The 23,067-nt window shown below is 50.4% G+C and overlaps 1 protein-coding gene across 1 annotated transcript in view; it reads right to left on the bottom strand.

The window, feature by feature from the left end:
- The window catches only part of LOC126523916 (uncharacterized), a 469,956-nt gene that overhangs the window by 289,186 nt on the left and 157,703 nt on the right, over positions 1 to 23,067 (bottom strand). Inside the window, exons 5-6 of the mRNA XM_055066991.1 lie at positions 16,879 to 16,988; positions 15,961 to 16,163 (exon numbers count right to left, since the gene is read on the bottom strand). Coding sequence (XP_054922966.1) covers positions 15,961 to 16,163; positions 16,879 to 16,988 — 313 coding nt within the window. The remainder of the gene's footprint in view (positions 1 to 15,960; positions 16,164 to 16,878; positions 16,989 to 23,067) is intronic.

The following is a 23,067-nucleotide window of genomic DNA, read 5'->3' on the forward strand; positions in this document are numbered from 1 at the left end:
GACCGAAAGACCGGTGAATAAGGTAGCGCAGCCAAGCACGGCGACAGAGGCAAAAAGCCAAGGCGCGACCAAAATGAAGATGCGGTCGTCGTTGACGATGTTGGCGCATCAAAGACGTTCGAGCCACCGGTCAAAAAGAGACCGTAAAGCATGTTCTGCACGAACGCGGACAAAGGGCACGGGGCAGTTAAGTTCCTCGTCGTTCTGTCGTTCTTTCCGAGGTGCAGCATGTAGTGCGAAGGAGCGCAGGGTGGCAAGACGAGACGAGGTGGTACGGAGTCGTGACGCGGTCAGTCGAGATCTTAATGAAAGCATGGCGCCAGGACGCAAATTGGCAGGAGACTGTAAAGTCTTGGAGGAGCTGACAGTGAGTCAGCCTTTTTGTTGTTCCTCGGTAGCCAGAGAAGCTTTCGAACCGCGACCGCCTAGGGTATGGCTCAAAAGCATGAGTCAGTTGTAAACGCTTGAAACGGGAGGCCAAGAGAGCTTCCGTAGAACGAACACGTGCTCTGTTTTATTTTTCAACATTTGAAAATTTTCGCGATATCAGATTGAGTTTCTTTCAAATGTAAGGTATGAGCTTTGTTTATGTTTTAGTTTAAAAAGCTCCGAAGTTTGAAAGAGGTGTTTTATGTAAACCTGTAGTCTCGCGAGATGTTCATTAATGAGTAGATAGACTCTTTTTTGTGTGTGGGAGTAACCTGAGTGTCAAGGTTATCGGTGAGAGGCCTATCGGTGAGTTAACCTTCTTTTTTATGTGTTTTTTTATTTTCTAAGGTTAAGCGCGTAAGTTTTCAGTAAGTGCGTGATTTGCACTAAGCGTTCTTAGTTCATTTAGCGCGTGTCCTACGTGGACGGAAGGAAGCAGATTTATGACTGGGTCGCTCGTGTGTGTTTAGGGCGGCCGTATTCTGACTTCTCTGGTACGCGTGCGTAGAACGAGTTATTAGAAGACACATTTGTTTGAAGGTTCCTCTGTGTTGCGTAAGTAACGCAAGTTTGGTTGTTTGTTTAAGGAACGTGTCCTGTGGGGGTTAAAGGAACAAATGTGAGTAAGTGTGATGAAAGCGCACTTGCGTGTATGACGCAAGTACGCGTTCGGAATAGGGACCACAAAGCTAGCGTGATGGTGATTACGTACCTGTGGAGTTGGCCAGACGGTTCAGTGGCAACCGTACATAAGATAAGTACACCACTGCGATTGGGTAAGAACAGGCTGTTTGTGAACTTAAGCTGCTTAAGTTTTGTTTGGGTATTGGTGGTTGAGAAGCCTTCGGTTTAGTTCTACGTAAACCTTTGCTCTTATGCAGCGCGACGCTCAGGTTTGGTAAAACTCAGGGGGAACGTGAACGCTTGCTTTGGCGGCACAAAATTTTGGAGCAAAATTTGGGATTCCCAGCTGAGCGGCTTGGATGGAAATTTTGATAGGAGGCCTGGTGGATTAACAGCTGATTCCGGGCGTTTGCACGGTAAGTGGTATTGTGTTGCCGGGATCAACTCTTCTGTGCCAGTTGTTGTGAGATGGTTGAAGGCATTCCAAGTGCGCAGGAGTTACAGAGAGCAAAGCCATCGTCTTGCTCGCCAGCCATTCTCTTCCTGCCCAGCGGTTGCCAGTACTGGCCAGGCGAGATTTTCCCGGCCGTGGAGGAGCTGTTAGGAGTGGCCTGCTGGGGTACTGCTGCAGGTGCGTCCGCTGCAGGTGCGTCGATCGATCCCGGGTGGTGGCGCCCTTCAGAGAACCAGCGAGGACAGCGCTAACCAACCGTGAACTGCCTTTGCACAACTACGGACTACGGCAGCTCTGGAATTTAGGGGCGCCAGCTGGGTTCGGGCGCGACCGCCTGACTACTGGGACGCCAGGCAATGGATACCACGACGACTGCGCTGCAAAGGTCGTCGGCCCTCGAGAGAGCACTGAAACCTGCGCGGCACTGAAACCTGTGCTGCACGTGTGTGTGAGCACTCCTCCTCCAAAAAGGCGTGTAGTCTGCGATGAGGTCGAACGATGACGCCGAACGGAGTGCTTATATGCAGCGATTGTCGGCTGCTAGAGTGTGCTCGTCGTCATGCTCTGTGCTCGAAATGTACTCGTGAGCTTTGGCTCGATTGCTGCATGCTTGGTCCTGCGGGCACCATTTTGGAGTCATGCATAGACTGTGTAAATGTATCCCATGTTCAACTGTAAATACTGTAAATAAATTCTGCTCGCCTAAGTCGCGACGAAGAGTCAAGTTCCTCCCTACAAGCACGACCGCCAAATCTTACGACTAAGTCTGTCAGAACTTGCTGAGAGAGCTTGACCTTGTAAAAATCCTCAGATGTGCACAGCAGTGGCAAAAAACGAGATTACCGTCGCAACTCGGTGACCATTATCTGCCTACATGCTACACGACACTGAATCTGAAATGAAAGGAGAAATGCAAAGTAGTTCATGTGCCAATTATGGTTAAGCGCACTGCAATGCCTTGTTTTCGACGATCGTGGACTGTGCTCGCCAGTATTGTTGTGCTTTAAGTGTAGCCTGCTTTTGAGGGCGCGGGTTCGCCAATAAAACGATAGTTTCTTCATTCACTGCTTTGCTGCCTTCTTCACCGTCACTACTACGTGACAATAAATTGTTAAGGGGAGAAAAGACGCTTGAAAATATTTTTACAATATATATACAACGGGCAGAAGGCAGGTATACAAGATGGAGCCCGTACGCACGACTATCGGCGATCGTCGTCTTCGTCAGTCCTGTCATCAGAGTTCGCTCCTACAGCGCCTAGTAGCAGGACCCCCGGCGGCGAAGGCGCTGTCCCGGCGGCGTTTTTACAATTGGTAGTAGGTACAGCGGGGCATGGTGCTTTTGAGGGCACTCAACGTTTTTGCACAGGCGCGAGTAAGAGCGGTAGCGAGAGAGAAAACCTGGGGCCTTTGCTCCTTGAATATGTGACTCTGCCTAGGAACTACGGTGGAGAAGTTTCTTTGCGCGTGTAGCGTGCGTTTGTCCCTAGACGGGCCGGCATGGTGGAGGGGGGTCGAGTTTATTAACGCTCCGCCGCTGACTGCCGGCGTGGTAAGTCGCGGGTCACTTTGTGAGTAGCAACGATATATTGCATTTTTTACAAGAACTACTCAAGGAGGGCACATGTGGCCGGCAAACTGAGACATCAAGAGAGCACATGAGGTTATATTAAAGCAGGTGGCGCAGGCTCTCCGGGGCATCCAAGCGGTAGCGAGCGGGGGCTCAAAGCTGGAAGCAGGGCGGCCCGTGGGTTGGGGCCGCGGAGGCCAAAGCGTGCCAGGGGGTGTGCACATAAAAAATCGGCTGTCCGCTGTCGCGGACAGCCGATCGTATACTTCGCTGGCACGCGCAGGCCTCTGTGAGCTCCAACCGACGGACCAGTCCGGCTTCTAGCTTTGATGTCCCTGTTGCCGCTTTGGTGTCCTGGAGGCGCCGCATATATTGCGAAATATTGACACATTGTTTTAATTACCAAAAGCACGATTGAATAAATATGATTGCATCGAGCCGCCAACTTGCGATGATAGGTTCAGCACTACCGCGTCCCGCGACTTCTGCCAGCGAGCCTAGGGACAAGCACATACAACACGCACTAAGAAACTCCTCCGTAGTGCCTAGGCAGAGTCGTATATTCAAGGAGCAAAAGTCCCCATATTTCCTCTCTCGCAACCGCTCTTACTCGCGCATGCGCGCAAAAGTCCGTCGTCTCCGCAAGTGCCACGCTCCGCAGTACCTACTAGCAATTGGAAATACGCGTCCCGGCGCGCAGTAGGTTTGAGTGATATCGCTTCAGTTCGAGCGGTTCTATGTCGTAGGTCACGTCTGTCACTTGACGCAGGACACGGTATGGGCCTGAGTAGAGTGAAATCAACTTCTCACAAAGACCAGCTCACCGCGCTGGTTTCCAAAGAAGCACTATGTCACCAGGGTTAATGCGCACCTCGTCTTTACGAGCGTCATATATGCGTTGTTGTTTTTCTTGGGAAATGGCCAGACGGGGGAGTGCAATCTCCCGCGCCTCGGTCGCTCTATATAGGGCATCTCGGGCATATTGTGGCGTTGTATCGGGAACGGCTGGGAGAATCGTGCTAGACGGTGGTATATGGTCTCGTCCATAAAACAGAAAAAGAATGGAGGGAAACCAGCAGAATCATAGCGGGACGTATTGTACACGAATGTGACGAACGGCCGAGCAGCATCCCAGTCACAGTGGTCGGTGGAGAAGTACATAGCGAGCCTTTCTCTTATAGTTCTATTGAGCCGCTCTGTGAGGCCCTTGGTCTCAGAGTGAGCCTCATCATCATCAGCCTGGTTACGCCCACTACAGGGCAAAGGCCTCTCCCATACTTCTCCAACTACCCCGGGCATGTACTAATTGTGGCCATGTTGTCCCTGCGAACTTCTTAATCTCATCCGCCCACCTAACTTTCTGCCGCCCCTGCTACACTTCCCTTCCCTTGCAATCCAGTGCGTAACCTTTAATGACCATCAGTCATCTTCCCTCCTCATTACATGACCTGCCCATGCCCATTTCTTTTTCTTGATTTCAACTAAGATGTAATTAACTCGCGTTTGTTCCCTCACCCAATTTGCTCTTATACTTAAGGTTACACCCATCATTCTTTCCATAGCTCGTTGCGTCGTCCTGAATTTAAGTAGAACCCTTTTCGTAAGGCTCCAGGTTTCTGCCGCGTACGTGAGTACTGGTAAGACACAGCTGTTATACACTTTTTTTTTTGAGGGATAATGGCAACCTGCTGTTCATGATCTGAGAAGGCCTGCCAAACGTACTCCAGCCCAACTGAGGGTGATACGCCATTGTAAACTTGTATTTTCTAGCGGAGGTGTGCAGGGTGTCCTCGACAACCTGTGAGAGAAAGTAACGGCTCCGGTCGGTAAGGAGTTTTCGGGGAGTGCCCTCCTGAAGCAGCACTGTGTCGAGAAGGAAGTCAGCGACGTCGGCTGCACAATTGGTAGGGAGAGCCCGCGTGATCGCGTAACGGATGGTGTAGTCCGCAGCCACTGCTATCCACTTGTTCCCAATAAGCGATAGAGGGAAAGCGCCAAGGAGATCAAGACCAACTCGAAATAATAGAGAAGATTGTACTTCTATGCATGAAGACCGCCACCTGGTAGGGCTGCTGCTTTTTTGCGGAAGTGACAAGATTTACAGGAGGTGACGTAACGGCAAACGGAACGGTAAATGTCGGGCCAGAAGAAACGACGCCGAACAGGGTCATACGTCTTTGAGAATCCGAAATGACCAGCGGTTGGGACATAATGCAACTGTGCGAGCACAGTCTTACGCATATGCTTGAGAACGACCAGTAGCAGTTCAGGGCCATCAGGGTGCATGTTGTAACTGTACAATAGGCCATCTTGCAGCACAAACATACGCGAAGAGGGTGATGTTGGCAGGTCCGTCAGGCTGAGAACGATGTGTCTCACCTAAGGGTCACGTCGTTTCTCATCTGCGATGTCACGAAACGTGATAAGCGCGAGGACACAAGTTGACTCGCTGGCCTCAGGTTGGTCTGGTGGGTCTACTGGATGACATGGAACGTAATCAGTGTCCTAATGGAATCGGCCTGTCTTATACACCACTGTGTGAGAGTCCTCTTGGAGCCGTATGGCTTACCGACTGTGACGACCCCAAATGTGGGGGCGAGAGGTTCGTGTTCTCAATGTTTTAACGGTTCTCTTAGGCGGAGCCTCCGAGAACCCAATTGAGGACAAAGCCGTTGGTTTGAACACACACAGAAAGACTTTTAATCAAACATAAAAAGGCATAAAGCAAATAGAACGAAACAAAGCATGCATAAAATAAACATTCAAGAAAACATTGCGGTAAAGAACACACTTAGGGCTTTAACGAGGGCGCGAGTCCGGGCTTGCCGCGAGGGCGGGGACGCGTCGCAGTCTCGACGCGGCAACGCGGCGACAAGCTGGCAGAAGGAGTGGCGCCGGTCTCACCAAAGGTCGCGGCGTAGGTTGACCGACCGGGCGCCGGGAGCGCGCCAGCTCTGGCGAGGCGAGGTAACGCTGGCGGCTGGGTGGCTGGAGTGGACGGTGGCGGCGTTCTGGCCGGGCAGAGAGCTCGGGCCCGTAGCCCGACTGCTCTCCTCTCGCCCACGGCGCGGAAGCTCCAACGCCGGCCTCGGGCAGCAGGCGGCACGGCAGACGGGGGTGGCGTTTTGGCCGGGCAGCTGGCGTAGAACTCGGGCCCGAAGCCCGACTGTTCTCGTCCTGCCCACTGGCGCAAAAGCTCACCGGCCTTGAGGAGCTGACGGCACGCTCAGGTAGACGGGCGACGCACAGGAACAGGTTGGCAGGAGGCCCCGGGCGGGTGAAGTCCTGGTGGGCTCGGGTCCGGAACCCGACGACCCGTCTTCAACGCCCACTCCGGTGGTTGACCTCCTCCTGCCGTCGCTTCCTGGGACTCTCCTGGCGTCTCCCCTGCGTCTCCCTGCGTGTCCTCTTGCGTGTCGCCCCCGTTCTGCCAGCGCACCACGCTTTTTCTTGTGGTCTGGCCGATTTGGCATTTACTGATTGGCTGCCCGACGCCCCGTGGTCTTTTCTAATTGGTTGCTTTTTTCTCTTTTTGTTGTTTTTCCTGCGCCGCGCGTTCACGTGCCGGGCGCTCTTCGGCGTCGTCGTTTTGCTCCTTCCAGCTCGGCGCGCGTGCACTCAGCGTCGTCTGCTCTCGGCTGTCCCGATCACGGCACTATGTCGCGCACCACACATCACACGAGCCCCTTTTTTAACAAGTTTTTCTGAAGAAAAACTGCTGCTCAGTGCGCGACATAGTTCACAACAGTACAGTCATTGTCCGTTCACGAGATTGCACTGTAAGGCTTCATGCACAGTTCACACAGTTGCATAGTTCACTGAGCATACAGATCAAAGTCATAACGGAAGACACTAATTCAAAAACACCACAACAACTCTAAGGAATAAGAACTGTAGCATCACAGGCTATCACGACACACTCTATAAACAATCAAGTTGAAGTCCCGAAGTCCGAGGTCACAAGTCCGTGAAGAGCCATAAGCGGAGCATCGGCTCCTTCAGGTGACCCTCTCCCACATGAGGCGGACTAGACATCTGTCTTCTCGTTTAGAGTGCACTGGCCAGTTCGTGGCCATATCACTCTGGGCATTAATGTCTTTGCATGGCGCCGACCAAGTCACTGCCTGCGTTCTAAGGTAGTGAATCTTGTAATGCATGGTTGCCGCATCAGTGCAAATGGTCGAACCGCACACAAAAGCATGAGAACACATAGCATGTTCTGGATCCTTAAAGACATAAGTTGGTGCGGTATACAGGCCTGAGCCCTCCCCAGTGCACATAGGGTCATAAGCAGTTGCCTTTGCTGAATTCAAGGAACGCAGTAAGGACAACTCAGTACTTTTTATTGGAACCGAACCTGGTTCCTCAGGAGCCCTGATATCTTCAGGTCCATCTTGACCCTGGCGCAAACACTCCGACGTACTGTACTTAACCTGTAGGAGGTTCTCAGTTCTAACTTCAGTTTTCTGAACCATGCTTAGGCATGGTGGCTCTGAATCTTGCACAAGCCAGTCATCGCCTGCGCTGTGCTCACGCGGCACTAGTTGAGGTACGGAGGCACTATGCTCCTTGTCTTGTAACAATACTTCAGTATCTTTGCCTACCATGGCATCATTACCAGGTGTCTTGCCTTGAGACACTTTTTGGTCACCGAGGCCTGAGGCCATGTCGGAGGGAACCCTTGGGGCGCCGCTGCACTGCTGTGCTGCATCCTCAATAATGGAGCTCGTCCCTTCGGAGCAAGCATTCGCGAGTGCCTCGATGCGAACGTGCACCTTGCGAAGCTCTTCCTTCAGGCGTTCCCTCTCAGCTGCCTGCTCTGCCATTCGCCTGTCGCGCTCCCTCTGAGCTTTCTCGCATATTAACAGCCACCTGTCCTGCACCCACCTGTGCAACGCTTCCCCATGCAAACCCAATCGCTGGGCGACGGTGGTTAAGTCAGACAAACTACTTTCAGGCTGTTTCTTCCCCGCATATGCGCCTTCCGCCTCTGCGACCTTTAGCCGCAGTTGTAAATTATTCTCCTCCAATGCAAGTTGCTCCCTCCTAGCATTGCGCTCCGCTGCCCGCTCTTCTCGCGCCCGCTCTTCGTGTTCGTTCAACCATGCCCTCAACTCCGCACCTTCTAGCCCCATGCGTTCGGCTAGCGCTAACAAGTCTCGTGTGTTAGCCATAGTTCCTATCCGCTAGAAAAAAAAATCCAAACGAACGGCTTTGTCCTGCCGTGGACGCCAATTTGTGACGACCCCAAATGTGGGGGCGAGAGGTTCGTGTTCTCAATGTTTTAACGGTTCTCTTAGGCGGAGCCTCCGAGAACCCAATTGAGGACAAAGCCGTTGGTTTGAACACACACACAAAGACTTTTAATCAAACATAAAAAGGCATAAAGCAAATAGAACGAAACAAAGCATGCATAAAATAAACATTCAAGAAAACATTGCGGTAAAGAACACACTTAGGGCTTTAACGAGGGCGCGAGTCCGGGCTTGCCGCGAGGGCGGGGACGCGTCGCAGTCTCGACGCGGCAACGCGGCGACAAGCTGGCAGAAGGAGTGGCACCGGTCTCACCAAAGGTCGCGGCGTAGGTTGACCGACCGGGCGCCGGGAGCGCGCCAGCTCTGGCGAGGCGAGGTAACGCTGGCGGCTGGGTGGCTGGAGTGGACGGTGGCGGCGTTCTGGCCGGGCAGAGAGCTCGGGCCCGTAGCCCGACTGCTCTCCTCTCGCCCACGGCGCGGAAGCTCGAACGCCGGCCTCGGGCAGCAGGCGGCACGGCAGACGGGGGTGGCGTTTTGGCCGGGCAGCTGGCGTAGAACTCGGGCCCGAAGCCCGACTATTCTCGTCCTGCCCACTGGCGCAAAAGCTCACCGGCCTTGAGGAGCTGACGGCACGCTCAGGTAGACGGGCGACGCACAGGAACAGGTTGGCAGGTGGCCCCGGGCGGGTGAAGTCCTGGTGGGCTCGGGTCCGGAACCCGACGACCCGTCTTCAACGCCCACTCCGGTGGTTGACCTCCTCCTGCCGTCGCTTCCTGGGACTCTCCTGGCGTCTCCCCTGCGTCTCCCTGCGTGTCCTCTTGCGTGTCGCCCCCGTTCTGCCAGCGCACCACGCTTTTTCTTGTGGTCTGGCCGATTTGGCATTTACTGATTGGCTGCCCGACGCCCCGTGGTCTTTTCTAATTGGTTGCTTTTTTGTCTTTTTGTTGTTTTTCCTGCGCCGCGCGTTCACGTGCCGGGCGCTCTTCGGCGTCGTCGTTTTGCTCCTTCCAGCTCGGCGCGCGTGCACTCAGCGTCGTCTGCTCTCGGCTGTCCCGATCACGGCACTATGTCGCGCACCACACATCACACCGACTGAGACGTCCAGCTGGATCTTTTAAACGCAAAAGCCACCATAGGGCACGGTGATCGGTGAAGACCGTGAAAAGGCGTCGCTAGAGGTAGCGGCTAAATTTACTTGCTGCCCTAGCAAGGGTGAGGCATTCCCGTTCGGTGATTGAGTACTTGCTCTCGGCTGGTGACAGACGACAGCTGGAGTACACAATGACACGGTCGCAACCTTGCCGTCGGGGTGAAAAAAAAAAACAGCGCCGATACCATGGCCACTGGCGTCGGTGCGAACCTCTTTTGGGGTGGACACGTCGAAGTGGCCCAGAATCGGTGGCGACGTGAGTCGCGTCGTCAATTCAACGATTGCAGTAGCTTGGCCAGAAACCCAGGAAAAAGTCGCGTCTTCCTTAATAACTCCCATTAGAGTTTCTTAGGCTTCTAGCGCAGCACAGAATGAGCAAAAAAGAAGGTGGAAGGGGTAATGAAAAGGAACGGAGAACAGGGTGAGAGCTAACTTCCAACTGATGGTTTATTTAGTGACTCAAAAGACTACTTACACGCACGCCCTCTAACTCCAGTTATAGCGCATGCGACAGCAACAAAATTTCTCACGAATCTACGGAAGTTGGAGCGAAGGCCTACAAAGCTTCGAACGTCGGTTGCGCAGGTGGGAACAGGGAAATGTTTGACCATGCGAAGTTTCTCCGCATCGGGACGAACACCGGAAGAGTCGATGAAGTGTCCGAGCACAGAATGTTGCCGGTGTACGAATTGACATTTCGTCGAATTGAGCTGAAGTCTCGCCTTGCGGAACACTGAAAGAACTGTTCAGAGACGTTCGGAGTGTGTGTAAAAAGTCGGCGAAAATACAATGACATAATCGAGGTAGCACAAGCAGATTGACCGCTTCAAGCCGAGAAGGAGGGCTTCTATTATTCGTTCGACTGTGGCGGGAGCATTGCATAGGCCGAATGGCATCACCTTAAACTGATAGAGCCTATCAGGTGTACCAACACAGTCTTTTCACGATCCATATTGTCAACTGCAATATGCCGATACCCGCGACGAAGATCTATCGAAGAAAACACTTGGGAGCACTGATAAAGTAAACGGCGTCATCTATCCAGTAAGGGGTACACGTCTTTTTCATAACTTGGTTAAGAGTCCGATAGTCTATACGGAAGCGCTAGCTGTTGTCCTTCTTTTTAACGAGCAGAACCGGAGATGCCCATGGGCTTGAAGAAGGTGTGGTTATATCACGGGGGAAGCATCTTCTCATGTTCTGTTTGTATAACTTGGCGCACAGCGGAGAAGACACGATAATGACGTCGGTGTGAATCCGATGCTTCACAACTTAGAGCAGCGTCCGCATCGTAGATCCGTCTTGAAACTTGAAAAACCCGCACTCCGCCGATGTGTTATGGGGCGAAAAGACGCTTGACAATATATATATATATATATATATATATATATATATATATATATATATATATATATATATATATTGTCAAGCGTCTTGACAATATATATATATATATATATATATATATATATATATATATATATATATATATATATATTGTCAAGCGTCTTTTCGCCCCATAACGCATCGGCGTAGTGCGGGTTTTTCAAGTTTCAAGACGGATCTACGATGCGGACGCTGCTTGGCGGCATATACAATGCCGCCAAGCAGCAGTGCCAAGCAATGCCGCCTGATTAATAAGAATATAGCTGGTAACATACAGGAATTCTATAACATTAACGAAAGGGTGGCATGTCTTGTTGTGAAACTGAATAACAGGTACAAAATGAAGATTGTACAGGTCTACGCCTCTGCATCCAGTCATGATGACCAGGAAGTCGAAAGCTTCTATGAAGACGTGGAATCGGCGATGGGTAGAGTGAAAACAAAATACACTATACTTATGGGCGATTTCAATGCCAAGGTAGGCAAGAAGCAGGCTGGAGACAATACAGTAGGGGAATATGGCATAAGCACCAGGAATATCAGGGGAGAGTTATTAGTAGAGTTTGCGGAACAGAATAATATGCGGATAATGAATGCCTTCTTCCGCAAGCGGGATAGCCGAAAGTGGACGTGGAGGAGCCCGAACGGCGAGACTAGAAATGAAATAGACTTCATACTCTGCGCTAACCCTGGCATCATACAAGATGTGGACGTGCTCGGTAAGGTGCGCTGCAGTGACCATAGGATGGTAAGAACTCGAATTAGCCTAGACCTGAGGAGGGAACGGAAGAAACTGGTACATAAGAAGCCGATCAATGAGTTAGCGGTAAGAGGGAAAATAGAGGAATTCCAGATCAAGCTACAGATTCGCCTTTAACTCAGGAAGAGGACCTTAGTGTTGAAGCAATGAATGACAATCTTGTGGGCATCATTAAGGAATGTGCAATAGAAGTCGGTGGTAACTCCGTTAGACAGGATACTAGTAAGCTATCGCAGGAGACGAAAGATCTGATCAAGAAACGCCAATGTATGAAAGCCTCTAATCCTACAGCTAGAATAGAACTGGCAGAACTTTCGAAGTTAATCAACAAGCGTAAGACAGCTTACATAAGGAAGTATAATATGGATAGAATTGAACAAGCTCTCAGGAACGGAGGAAGCCTAAAGTCAGTGAAGAAGAAACTAGGAATTGGCAAGAATCAGATGTATGCATTAAGAGACAAATCCCGCAATATCATTACTAATATGGGTGAGATAGTTCAAGTGGCTGAGGAGTTCTATAGAGATTTGTACAGTACGAGTGACACCCACGATGATAATGGAAGAGAGAATAGTCTAGAGGAATTCGAAATCCCACAGCTAACGCCGGAACAAGTAAGGAAAGCCTTGGGAGTTATGCAAAGGGGGAAGGCAGCTGGGGAAGATCAGCTAACAGCAGATTTGTTGAAGGATGGCGGGAAGATTGTTCTAGAAAAACTGGCCACCCTGTATACACAATGCCTCATGACCTCGAGCGTACCGGAATCTTGGAAGAACGCTAACATAATCCTAATCCATAAGAAAGGGGACGCCAAAGACCTGAACAATTATAGACCGATCAGCTTACTGCCAGTTGCCTACAAAGTATTTACTAAGGTAATTGCAAACAGAATCAGGAACACCTTAGACTTCCGACAACCAAAGGACCAGGCAGGATTCCGTAAAGGCTGTTCAACAATAGATCACATTCACATCATCAATCAGGTGATAGAGAAATGTGCGGAATATAACCAACCATTATATATAGCCTTCATTGATTACGAGAAAGCGTTTGATTCAGTCGAAACCTCAGCAGTCATGGAGGCATTGCGGAAACAGGGTGTAGACGAGCCGTATGTAAAAATACTGAAAGATATCTATAGCGGCTCCACAGCCACCGTAGTCCTCCATAAAGAAAGCAACAAAATCCCAATAAAGAAAGGTGCCAGGCAGGGAGATACGATCTCTCCAATGCTATTCACAGCGTGTTTACAGGAGGTATTCAGAGACCTGGGTTGGGAAGAATTGGGGATAAGAGTAAATGGAGAATACCTTAGTAACTTGCGCTTCGCTGATGATATTACCTTGCTTAGTAACTCAGGGGACCAACTGCAATGCATGCTCACTGACCTGCAGAGGCAGAGCAGAAGGGTGGGACTAAAAATTAATCTGCAGAAAACTAAAGTAATGTTTAACAGTCTCGGAAGGGAACAGCAGTTTACGATAGGTAGCGAGGCACTGGAAGTGGTAAGGGAACACATCTACTTAGGACAGGTAGTGACTGCTGATCCGGATCACGATTGTGAAATAATCAGAAGAATAAGAATGGGCTGGGGTGCGTTTGGCAGGCATTCGCAGATCATGAACAGCAGGTGGCCATTATCCCTCAAGAGAAAAGTGTATAACAGCTGCGTCTTACCAGTACTCACGTACGGGGCAGAAACCTGGAGACTTACGAAAAGGGTTCTACTTAAATTGAGGACGACGCAACGAGCTATGGAAAGAAGAATGATAGGTGTAACGTTAAGGGATAAGAAAAGAGCAGATTGGGTGAGGGAACAAACGCGCGTTAATGACATCTTAGTTGAAATCAAGAAAAAGAAATGGACATGGGCAGGACATGTAATGAGGAGGGAAGATAACCGATGGTTATTAAGGGTTACGGACTGGATTCCGAGGGAAGGGAAGCGTAGCAGGGGGCGACAGAAAGTTAGGTGGGCAGGTGAGATTAGGAAGTTTGGAGGGTCAAAGAGTCAAAAGAGTCAACCATGTTATTGCTCGGAAACACACAAGAATTCAAGTTATTCCACTCAACAATTGTCTTGACAATGAAAGAGTGCTTAAAGACATCAACTCTTGGCACATAAGGCATTATAGCGTAATTGTGATTAGTTCGTGGTGAAACCCTTCCAGGACGCTTCGAATGAAAACTGGAATTCAGGTTCACCTTAATGTTATAGAGTTGATATAAAAACTTCAGGCCTGTGATTTTCCTGCGCACTGCCAACGTAGTGAGACCAGCCCTGACGAGCATGGAGGTTACGGAGTGAGTTTTGTCGCAATCAGAAAAAATAAACCTAACCGCCATTCGCTGAATGCGCTCTAATTTATTTGGTATGTATTGTTGATGAGGCTCCCAAATTATACAAGCATACTCTAAATTTGGTCTAAGAATGGTAGTGTATGCCTGAAGTTTAATATCTGGTGCAGCATCTCTCAATTTACGCTGTAACAAACCAAGCTTATGCTGGGCGGATCCACATGCGTTTTCGACGTGTTCATTCCAGTTGAGTTTACTAGTGGTTGTTACGCCATCAAGAAAAAGAAATGGGCATGGGCAGGACATGTAATGAGGAGGGAAGATAACCGATGGTCATTAAGGGTTACGGACTGGATTCCGAGGGAAGGGAAGCGTAGCAGGGGGCGAGAGAAAGTTAGGTGGGGAGGTGAGATTAGGAAGTTTGGAGGGTGAACATGGCCACAATTAGTACATGACCGGGGTAGTTGGAGAAGTATGGGAGAGGCCTTTGCCCTGCAGTGGGCGTAACCAGGCTGATAATGATGATGATGATGATATACAATGCCAGCGCACGGCGGCGTCGGGAATGCTTCGAGCAGCTCACCAACCGTTCCTCAACCATCCGCCGCTACCCACCATGTCGTCTTCACACAATCGTGTGACCCTGGTACCTTTTCCGGCTCTCACGACAACGACGCTAGAGTCCGGCCATATATATGTCTTGTATATGGTTATATATATATATATATACATGACCGGTGCAGTTGGAGAAGTATGGGAGAGGCCTTTGCCCTGCAGTGGGCGTAACCAGGCTGATGATGATATATATATATATATATATATATATATATATATATATATATATATATATATATATATATATATATATATATATATATATATATATATATATATATATGTATATATCTATATATATATACAAGACATATACAACGGGCAGAAGACAGGCATACTAGATGGAGCCCGTGCGCACGACTATCGGCGATCGTCGTCTTCGTCAGTCCTCTCATCAACGTTCGCTCATGCAGCGACTCGTAGCAGTATAATCATCATCAGCCTACATTATATATATAAAGAAATCCGCCGTGGCTTTGTCATTGTGAGGGATTATATCACGGCCCTCCCGGCCGTGATTTGACAACGGGTGCACATTAGAGAACCCCAGGTACTGAGTGACTGAGTGAAACAGCTTTATTCCGTCCACATTAGACACGAGTAAACTCAATGTCACCTGGCTGGGGCCCACTCAGGGAACATCAGGTCAAACCTGACGGCCTTCTCGCGGGCCTTCTGGACTGCCAGGATTTCACAGCTCTGGTCCTCGTCCTGAATAAGCTTCATCATTTTCTCTTGGGTGAAAGGCAGAGGCGCAGCCCAACAGGACATGCTCAATGTCCACATAACCACCACACAGGGGGCAATCCGGGCTTGGGAACCGTTCGGGGTACATTGTGTGCCGAGCCGCGGGACTCGGGTGAGTGCTTGTTTGTAGAAGTCTGAGAGTGACTGCCTGGGCCCTGCCCAGCGAGGAGTTCGGCAAAGGCAGGATTCATGTTGAGAGATAATTATGCTTGGAGGTCTCTTTGTACGAGCAGAGAGGCTCGGGTCGCCCCGGAGAGGACGCGTTACCCGGCGCACGGTCAGTCAAACCTCGGCCGCCGAATGCGCTTCCTCATTGGGGTTGAGCGAGGCAACCTCAATGGTTCCAAGGTGCGCAGGGAACCAGGACAGGTAGTCAAAATTAATGCGGAATCCACCACTATGGCGTGACTCATGATATTTTGCTTTTCACACAAGAAACACAGAATTTATATTTAGAGAAAGGAGGGATAAACATGCCCCCCGCCCAACCACTGGAAGAATAGTTGGTGCGCCAGTGTGTTTTCATCGTGTGCGTTTTGATAGAAATAGTCGCATACATGAACAAAGACGAGCTAGCCTGCATACTACTATTTATTGAAAAGTGGCGATAAGACTTCTGACAAAGCCTAGCTTCCCCTTTCGGACCACCAAAAGAAGCGGAAGAAAAGCTCACTTGTTCTGCACCATGTTAGCGACGAAGGAGTAGTGCGTGATCTCGATGCCCTTGGCGAGTCCGCCGGTGCCTGAGCTGTAGGCAAGGGCGGCCAGCGTGTTGCGTGGGTCTGGCACGGCCACCTCGCGGAAGTCCTTCTCCTCCATGTGCTCAAATCCGAGGATTGAGATGAAGCCCGCAGCCTCCCCCAGCACGAAACGGCTCTGTCATTCAAACGAAATGCGGCGCAAAAATGTGGACCGCCTTTTCGTGGTTCCTCTTATCTGTATTTTGCGGAGGAAGCAATATAAATACGTGCGATAACGTCGGACACCGCTGTGGTGGCCGTTGTGTAGGGCTCTCTTTTACGGGACAATGGGCCAACTGGCATTTTGTTTCCCATTTTGAAAGTTAGAGAGCCCAATATGCTTGCCAAATGAAGGCTGTCCTACTGAGTATATGCATAAGAATTGGTCACCAGCTCTTTTTTTCCAGTTATCTCAGCACTTTGTTTGTAGCTCAGCGGTAAAGAAATTTAGGCCATGTGATATTCACTGAACGTGATGTGCAGTAACGCAATAGATGTGACAGGACAGATCGTTTTGTGTTACCTTTGTCTTTTTTCACGTCTACCGCGCAATATTTTATCCTGTTTCGTTTGTTTTCCCGATATCGACAGAGTGTGGTCGCTTTCGCTGGTCACCGGCGGGTAGCTATTTCAACGCGAGTCCATGATGTCATTGGAAAACGCGCGGCGACAAAATAGACGCATTGTGCAGGTAGCACGAAAGGCACGGCGACACAGAGAAAAGAGCTACGCGTGACAAGCGCCTTCTTGATTACCCCTTTAAGACAGGAGGCAGTCTCTTCCGCACTGCCTTAATGAGCTCGAACCAGCCAGCCCGATTTTACTGCTTACTGCAATACAGAGCCACGCACCTTTTCAGGCATGCTGACTTCGTCGCACACTTTACCAATCTTCTCAGCGTTCGGGGGGTCTGTGACTACGTGCGTCGCCTCACTGTTGGTCATCCGCATCAACAGCTCACCTGCGCAATTCGCAGAGAAAATGCCACTCAAGAGAGCGCGATGTGCTTTGCCGCTGCGCGGAAAAGCCGCCCATTGGCACATAAAGAGTGTCCTGTAGCTAACATTAGCCATATATATTTGAAGATATGTAAATGCCGCGTAGCTTAACAGAACAAAGGTAATGTTGTTTGGCGTCGCTTGGAGATACTAAAAGTATTTTTTTCATTCCGCCTGCCTAGATATATATAATTAGTATTAGTAAACTATTCAATTTATAAATTATTTTAAGGGAAGGAAGAAGCGTACGGCTATTCATAGATAGCTTTTAGTGGCGGAGATAACCAGCCTAGAGCAACGAAAGAAACTCAACTCGTCTTCGTCGTCTCCAAGGCCATCATCAGCGTCCTCTTCTTTCCACATTACAGACTGTGACATCACCCCCGTCGGACAAAGCACCTTATTAATTCGGCTCATTGGTCCGAGAAAGGTACGGAGTGAGGCAGCTGATGTGGATGATGTCAGAGAGGTGAAGGCACGGTGGCATCCAGTGGAGCTACTTCATATGAGACGGGGGTCACCTGGCGAAGGATGTGGTAAGGGCTGTAGCATCGCGAAAGGAGTTTCTCTGAAAGACCAACACGCGTAGTTGGAGATCAAACTAGCACAACAGCAGCTGGTTCGTACTCCACGTGGCGATGGCACTGGTCGTAACGGCACTTCTGGCGTGTCTGTGAAGCAGAAAGGCGAATGCGGGCAATCTGGCGTGCTTGGGTCACTGTGGCTATGACATCCCAAGTGTACTCTGCCGGCGAGTCAAGTATGGTCGAAAAGGGAGTCTCGAAAGGCAAAGTCGCATCACAGCCGAAGAGGAGATAGAAGTATGAGTAGTCAGCTGTGTCGTGGCGCGAGGAATTGTAGGCGAGCGTGACAAATGGTAGAATGGTGTCCCAGTCGCGATGATTGAAAGAAACATACATTGCTATCATGTCAGTTAATGTGCGGTTCAGGCGTTCGGTTAGACCGTTAGTTTGAGAATGGTAAGGGGTAGTAAGCTTGTGTTTAGTTGCACATGACCAAAGCAAGTCGTCTATGACTTTGGCAAGAAAGTATCTTCTGCGATCAGTAAGCAGTTGGCGAGGTGCGCCGTGGTGTAATATAACGTTGACCGCAAGAAGTCAGCGACGCCTGTAGCGCAACTGGTCGGTAGGGCTCTAGTAATGGCATAGCGAGTTGTATAGTCCGTAGCGACGGCAATCCACCTATTTGCGTCAGTTGAAATAGGGAATGGCCCGAGAAAATCAACGCAACCGCGAAAAAAACGGTTGGTCGGTATATCCAAAGGCTGCAGCAGACCAGCAGGATCCACAGCTGGCCTTTTCCGGCGTTGACACGACTCACACGCGGCAACATAGCACTGGACGGAGCGGTTGAGACGGGGCCAGAAAAACTGTCGCCGAATTGAGGTCATAGATCCGAGTGACGCCAAGGTGTCCAGCGGTGGGAACGTCGTGCAGTTGCTGGAGTACAATCTGTCGAAGATGAGACGGAATGACGCTTAGGAGCTCGGGCCCGTCGGGGTGCACGTTGCGGCGATACAGGAAGCCATTCTTTAGCACGAACATGTGAAGGGATGGGTCAGACGGATCAGAGAGTAGGTTTCCGTTTTGCCGTAACGATTAAGCGCGTCGCTGTTGAGCCCCGATGTCTTTCAAGGCGGAGAGCGAAAGAACGCTGATCGGGGCGACATCCACTAAACCGTCCGGTGCATCGACGGGATGACAAGAGAGGCAGCCGGCTTCCTGTTGTAGAGAACCCGACTTGTTAACCACAGTGTATATTTATTCCTGCAGCCGTTAGGCCAAGCGACCGAGGCGTCCGGTGGGATCCTTGAGGGAAGAAAGCCAACAAAGGCGGTAGTGATCGGTTGTAACTGTATATAGTCACCATATATGTAGGGTCGGAACTTGCCCACCGCCCAAATGAGGGCGAGACACTCGCGCTCGGCAATCGAGTAATGGCGCTCGGATAGAGAGAGGAGGCGGCTGGCGTAGGCGATAACGCAGTTGTGCCCACATTGGCGTTCAGCTAAAAGTACGCCGATGCCGTGGCCACTGGCCTAAGTGGGGATTTCTGTCGGAGAGGAGGCGTCAAAATGTGCAACAACAGGAGATGTGGTGAGCAGCGTGATGAGCTGCGAGAAAGCAGATGCTTGTTCAGAGCCTCAGCAGAAAGGAACGTTTTTCTTGAGGAGGTCGGTCAGGGGACAGGCAACATAGTCGGAATTTTCCACAAACCTGCGGAAGTAAGGTAAAATGCCAAGAAAGCTTCGAACATCTTTGGCACAAGTTGCTACGGCGAACTTCTGCACAGCATGATCTTTAGCGGAGGCGGGGCGAATGCCCAACGAATCGATGAAATGTCCGAGCATGGTTACTTGGCGGTCACCGAAGTGGCACTTGGACGAGTTGAGCTGCAAAACAGCGGTGCTAAAAACAGAAACAACAGATGAACGTCTTTCAAGATGGGCCGCAAAAGTTGGAAGAGAATACGATGACGTCATCCAAGTAGCACAAACAGATCGACCATTTCAAGCCACGCAAGAGCGTGTCCATTATCCGTTCAAAGGTCGCTGGGGCATTGCACAAGCCAAAAGTCATTCCCTTTAACTGATATAGGCAATCTGGAGTTGACGAATGCGGTATTCTCACGGTCCATTTCCTCCACGGAAATTTCCCAATATCCAGAGCGAAGGTCTATTGATCAAAAATAAGCGGCACCGTGGAGACTATCCAGAGCATCGTCAATTCAGGGAAGTGCATATACATCTTTCTCGGTGATCGTGTTTAGATGACGATAGTCAACGCAGAATCGCCAGCTCTTATTCTTTTTGACGAGAACAACAGGGCAAGCCCACGGGCTGGAAGAGTGTTCAATAATCCCTTTGTCGAGCGTTTTGTCACCCTCGCTCTCTATAACTTGTCGCTCAGAGGGCGACACCCGGTATGGGCATCGGCGAAGAAGTGCTGCATCGCCGGTATTTATACGATGCTTCACGACCGTAGTTTGACCCAAAGGGCGATCGCTCAGGTCGAAAATGGCGGAGTACGACTCGAGGAGGCCAGGGAGCTCTGTGGCTTGTGGGGTTGAGGGGTCCGGCGCAATAATCTTTGTAAAGTCGTCGGTCGGGACTGATGCAGAAGGCGCAGAATTAGCAGTGGTCGAAGACGGCGCCACAGATAGAGCAGAAATGTGGCACCCGTGCGTTGGTGACAACGTGGCAAGAGACATGCCTCGAGGAACTACTTGCGTGCACTGTCCGAAACTTGGGATGGGAACATATGTCTGATTGTCCGCAACAGAAACGATGTTGTGTGGGAAGGAGACATTGTGAGAAAGCGGGACTGACGTCGCGGGAGTAAGGACATAGTCTCCGTCAGGTACAGGCGGGCTGGTTAAAACAGGGATGAAAGTTGCTGCAAGAGACGGGAGGCAAATAAAAGAAGCAGAACAAAGCTTAGTGGGAGGATGAGCAGGAAGGTCAACGGGAAGGGGTAGGTCAAGCTGTACAACACAAGCTGAACAGTCGATCAGAGCAGAATGGGCGGTCAAAAAGTGGCGCCCGAGGATCACATCGTGGGGGCGACGTTCGAGGACACTAAACAAAAAGGACGTGGAATGGCAGGCTACACTCACACGTGCAGTATACATTCCAAGCACAGCCGGAGTTCCGCCGTCGGCGACCTGGAGCAATCGCGTTGGAACAGAAGTAAGTACTTTACTTTCTGCAAGCGCGTTCGAAGCTCCGCACTCATGATAGAAATTGGCGCTCCAGTGTCGATGGGCGCTGTAACGGGAAACCATCCACGTCCACATCCAGAAGTTTCCGATCAGTAGGCAGGGTCAGCAGGGGAATTTCAAGCCGGGGTGCTAGAGCGGCGTCACCTCCCGCTGCTGCCCCAGTTTGTTTCCTGTCGGAGAGCGGTGACGGTAAGCTGGGGACGGGGAGCGACGCAGCTGGGGCGAATGGGAGCGGCGACTGTTGGCGAGCGGCTAATCGCAATCGCTCGAGTGTTGTCAAATGGGTCTTCAACGTCGGTGGAGAGTGCAGGCGGCCGAGGATTGAGCGAGGAGCGGTGGTAGGCAGGGAAGCGTAGTCGAGAGTGGGCTGGCCAGAAACTTCGGCAGTGACGAGAGATGGGGCTCAGACATCCGCGACAAAAGCAGATGGGTATCTCATCATGTATGCGCCATTCGGCAGGGTTGCGATGTCTTGGATATGGACCGGTGAACAGGGGCAGAGGCAGCAGACGAAGTAAAGTCAGGGTGGTTGGCTGAGCAGATGGACGGAAGACCGACATTGCCAAGTTCTTGGGGAATGATCGACAGAATGAGAGACACTTGCGGCCGAGAAGCGTCAAAGTAGAGAGAGGGAGAGACAGAGGGCTCTTCATTAGAAAAACAGAGAATTTTGCCGGCGCCTATATAACGGCTGACATGCTACTCTGTGTAGGGATGGGGAATGGGATTAAATGATTCCATAGGAGAGTGGGAGAAAAAGAGGATAAATATAAATAATAAATGTCCGAATGGACCTGACACTAATATGTACCGGTGACATGGCGGGTAAATTTAGGCTGTTGTATATGACGTGTGCAATCTTTAAAGCTTTCCTATTAAACCAATTCCTGACAGGTATTTGAACAATAAATCCAAAACCCGTCGCTGTCTTAAAGGGCCGGGCATTGGACCTAAGATTCTCGGTAATGTTAACGGTTCGTGGCAAATCAAGTCCATTTGTTGCTCAAAGAAGTGTTTCTCGTCGCGGTGCGCGGGGCATTATAGTAATATGTGATCCATTGTCACTAAGGTGCGACAGTTATCACAGTACGGGTTAGTGGTAAGCCCTATGCGGTACAGATAATTGTTCGTGTATGCCACGTTCAGTCGAAGACGATGGTACAATGTCTCTAAGTGACGAGGAAGTGGTCCTGGAATTTTCGGTCTCACTTCTGGGTCAATGTAACGCAGGAAGTTATCTTGGTGAAGCGGCAAATTACAGATGCGGTCTTTTTCTTGATAGGCATATTTGTTTCCATGTTTGAAGCGTCGGCTTTTGTAAAGAATGTTCTTTTGAACTTGCGATATTGGAGTCCATTTTTCGCAGGTTCACCCGCTCTTTCATTTCCCGAAATGCCGGCATGGCAAGGTATCCACTGGAACTTTATGCAATGCCCAGTAATCTTAGCCCTGTGGTGAAGATAAGCAATGGCAAATGCTGCAGGTTGATTATTGCAACGCTCATGCCTGTTCCACATACTTTGTAGGGCTGCCTTTGAGTCCGTGACAATCACCCATGTCTTTGGCGGCTGCTGTCGAAATACATACACAAGGGCCTCCTTAATGCCATATAGCTCCGCTGAAGTAGATGATGTTGCTCGCTCGCGTCAAAGCACTGCGTCACTGGCGTGGCAAGAGACGCTGCTTCAATTTCTCGCCGGACAATACGTACGACTTTCTTGGAAGAGGTGGGCTCATGCAGTAGACAGGTGTCTTCGCACGTCGATGAAGCTGCGGTATTGTGTAGACGCGTGCACTGTTGAACTGTGCGGCGGCTCTTCGCGTCTTCAAAGCGGTGACATTCGTTCATGATCTCATTGACCGTTGTTATATTCTAGTAAACGAGCAGGTTAAACGCGTCCTTTTAAAACGTGGCTGACCTTGTCTGCCTCTGCCATATTATTATCCACCTTGCGGCAAAGAGCAAGGACGTCCTTGATGTACGCCACGTAAGACTCAGTGGACGTCTGTTCAAGGGTACTAAGGTCCTTCTTTGGAGCACGATGGCGTCCGACCGGCTTGCCGAACAAATCCCTTATCTTCTGTGTGCACTGGTCCCAACTTGTAATCTTCTTCATGTGTCTCGAACCAGACCCGTGCTGTTTTTTAGGTAGAATATTATATTAGCCAGCATAAGCGTGTTATCACACCTGTTGTGTGCGCTGAACGGTTCGTAATTTTGCAGCCAGTCATCGACGTCAATGTTGTCAATCCCGAAAAGCATGCTAGGGTCGCGAGGCTGGGCCAGAATGACTGTGAGTG

The sequence above is a fragment of the Dermacentor andersoni genome, chromosome 6 (genome assembly GCF_023375885.2).
Source record: "Dermacentor andersoni chromosome 6, qqDerAnde1_hic_scaffold, whole genome shotgun sequence".
Taxonomy (NCBI): domain Eukaryota; kingdom Metazoa; phylum Arthropoda; class Arachnida; order Ixodida; family Ixodidae; genus Dermacentor; species Dermacentor andersoni.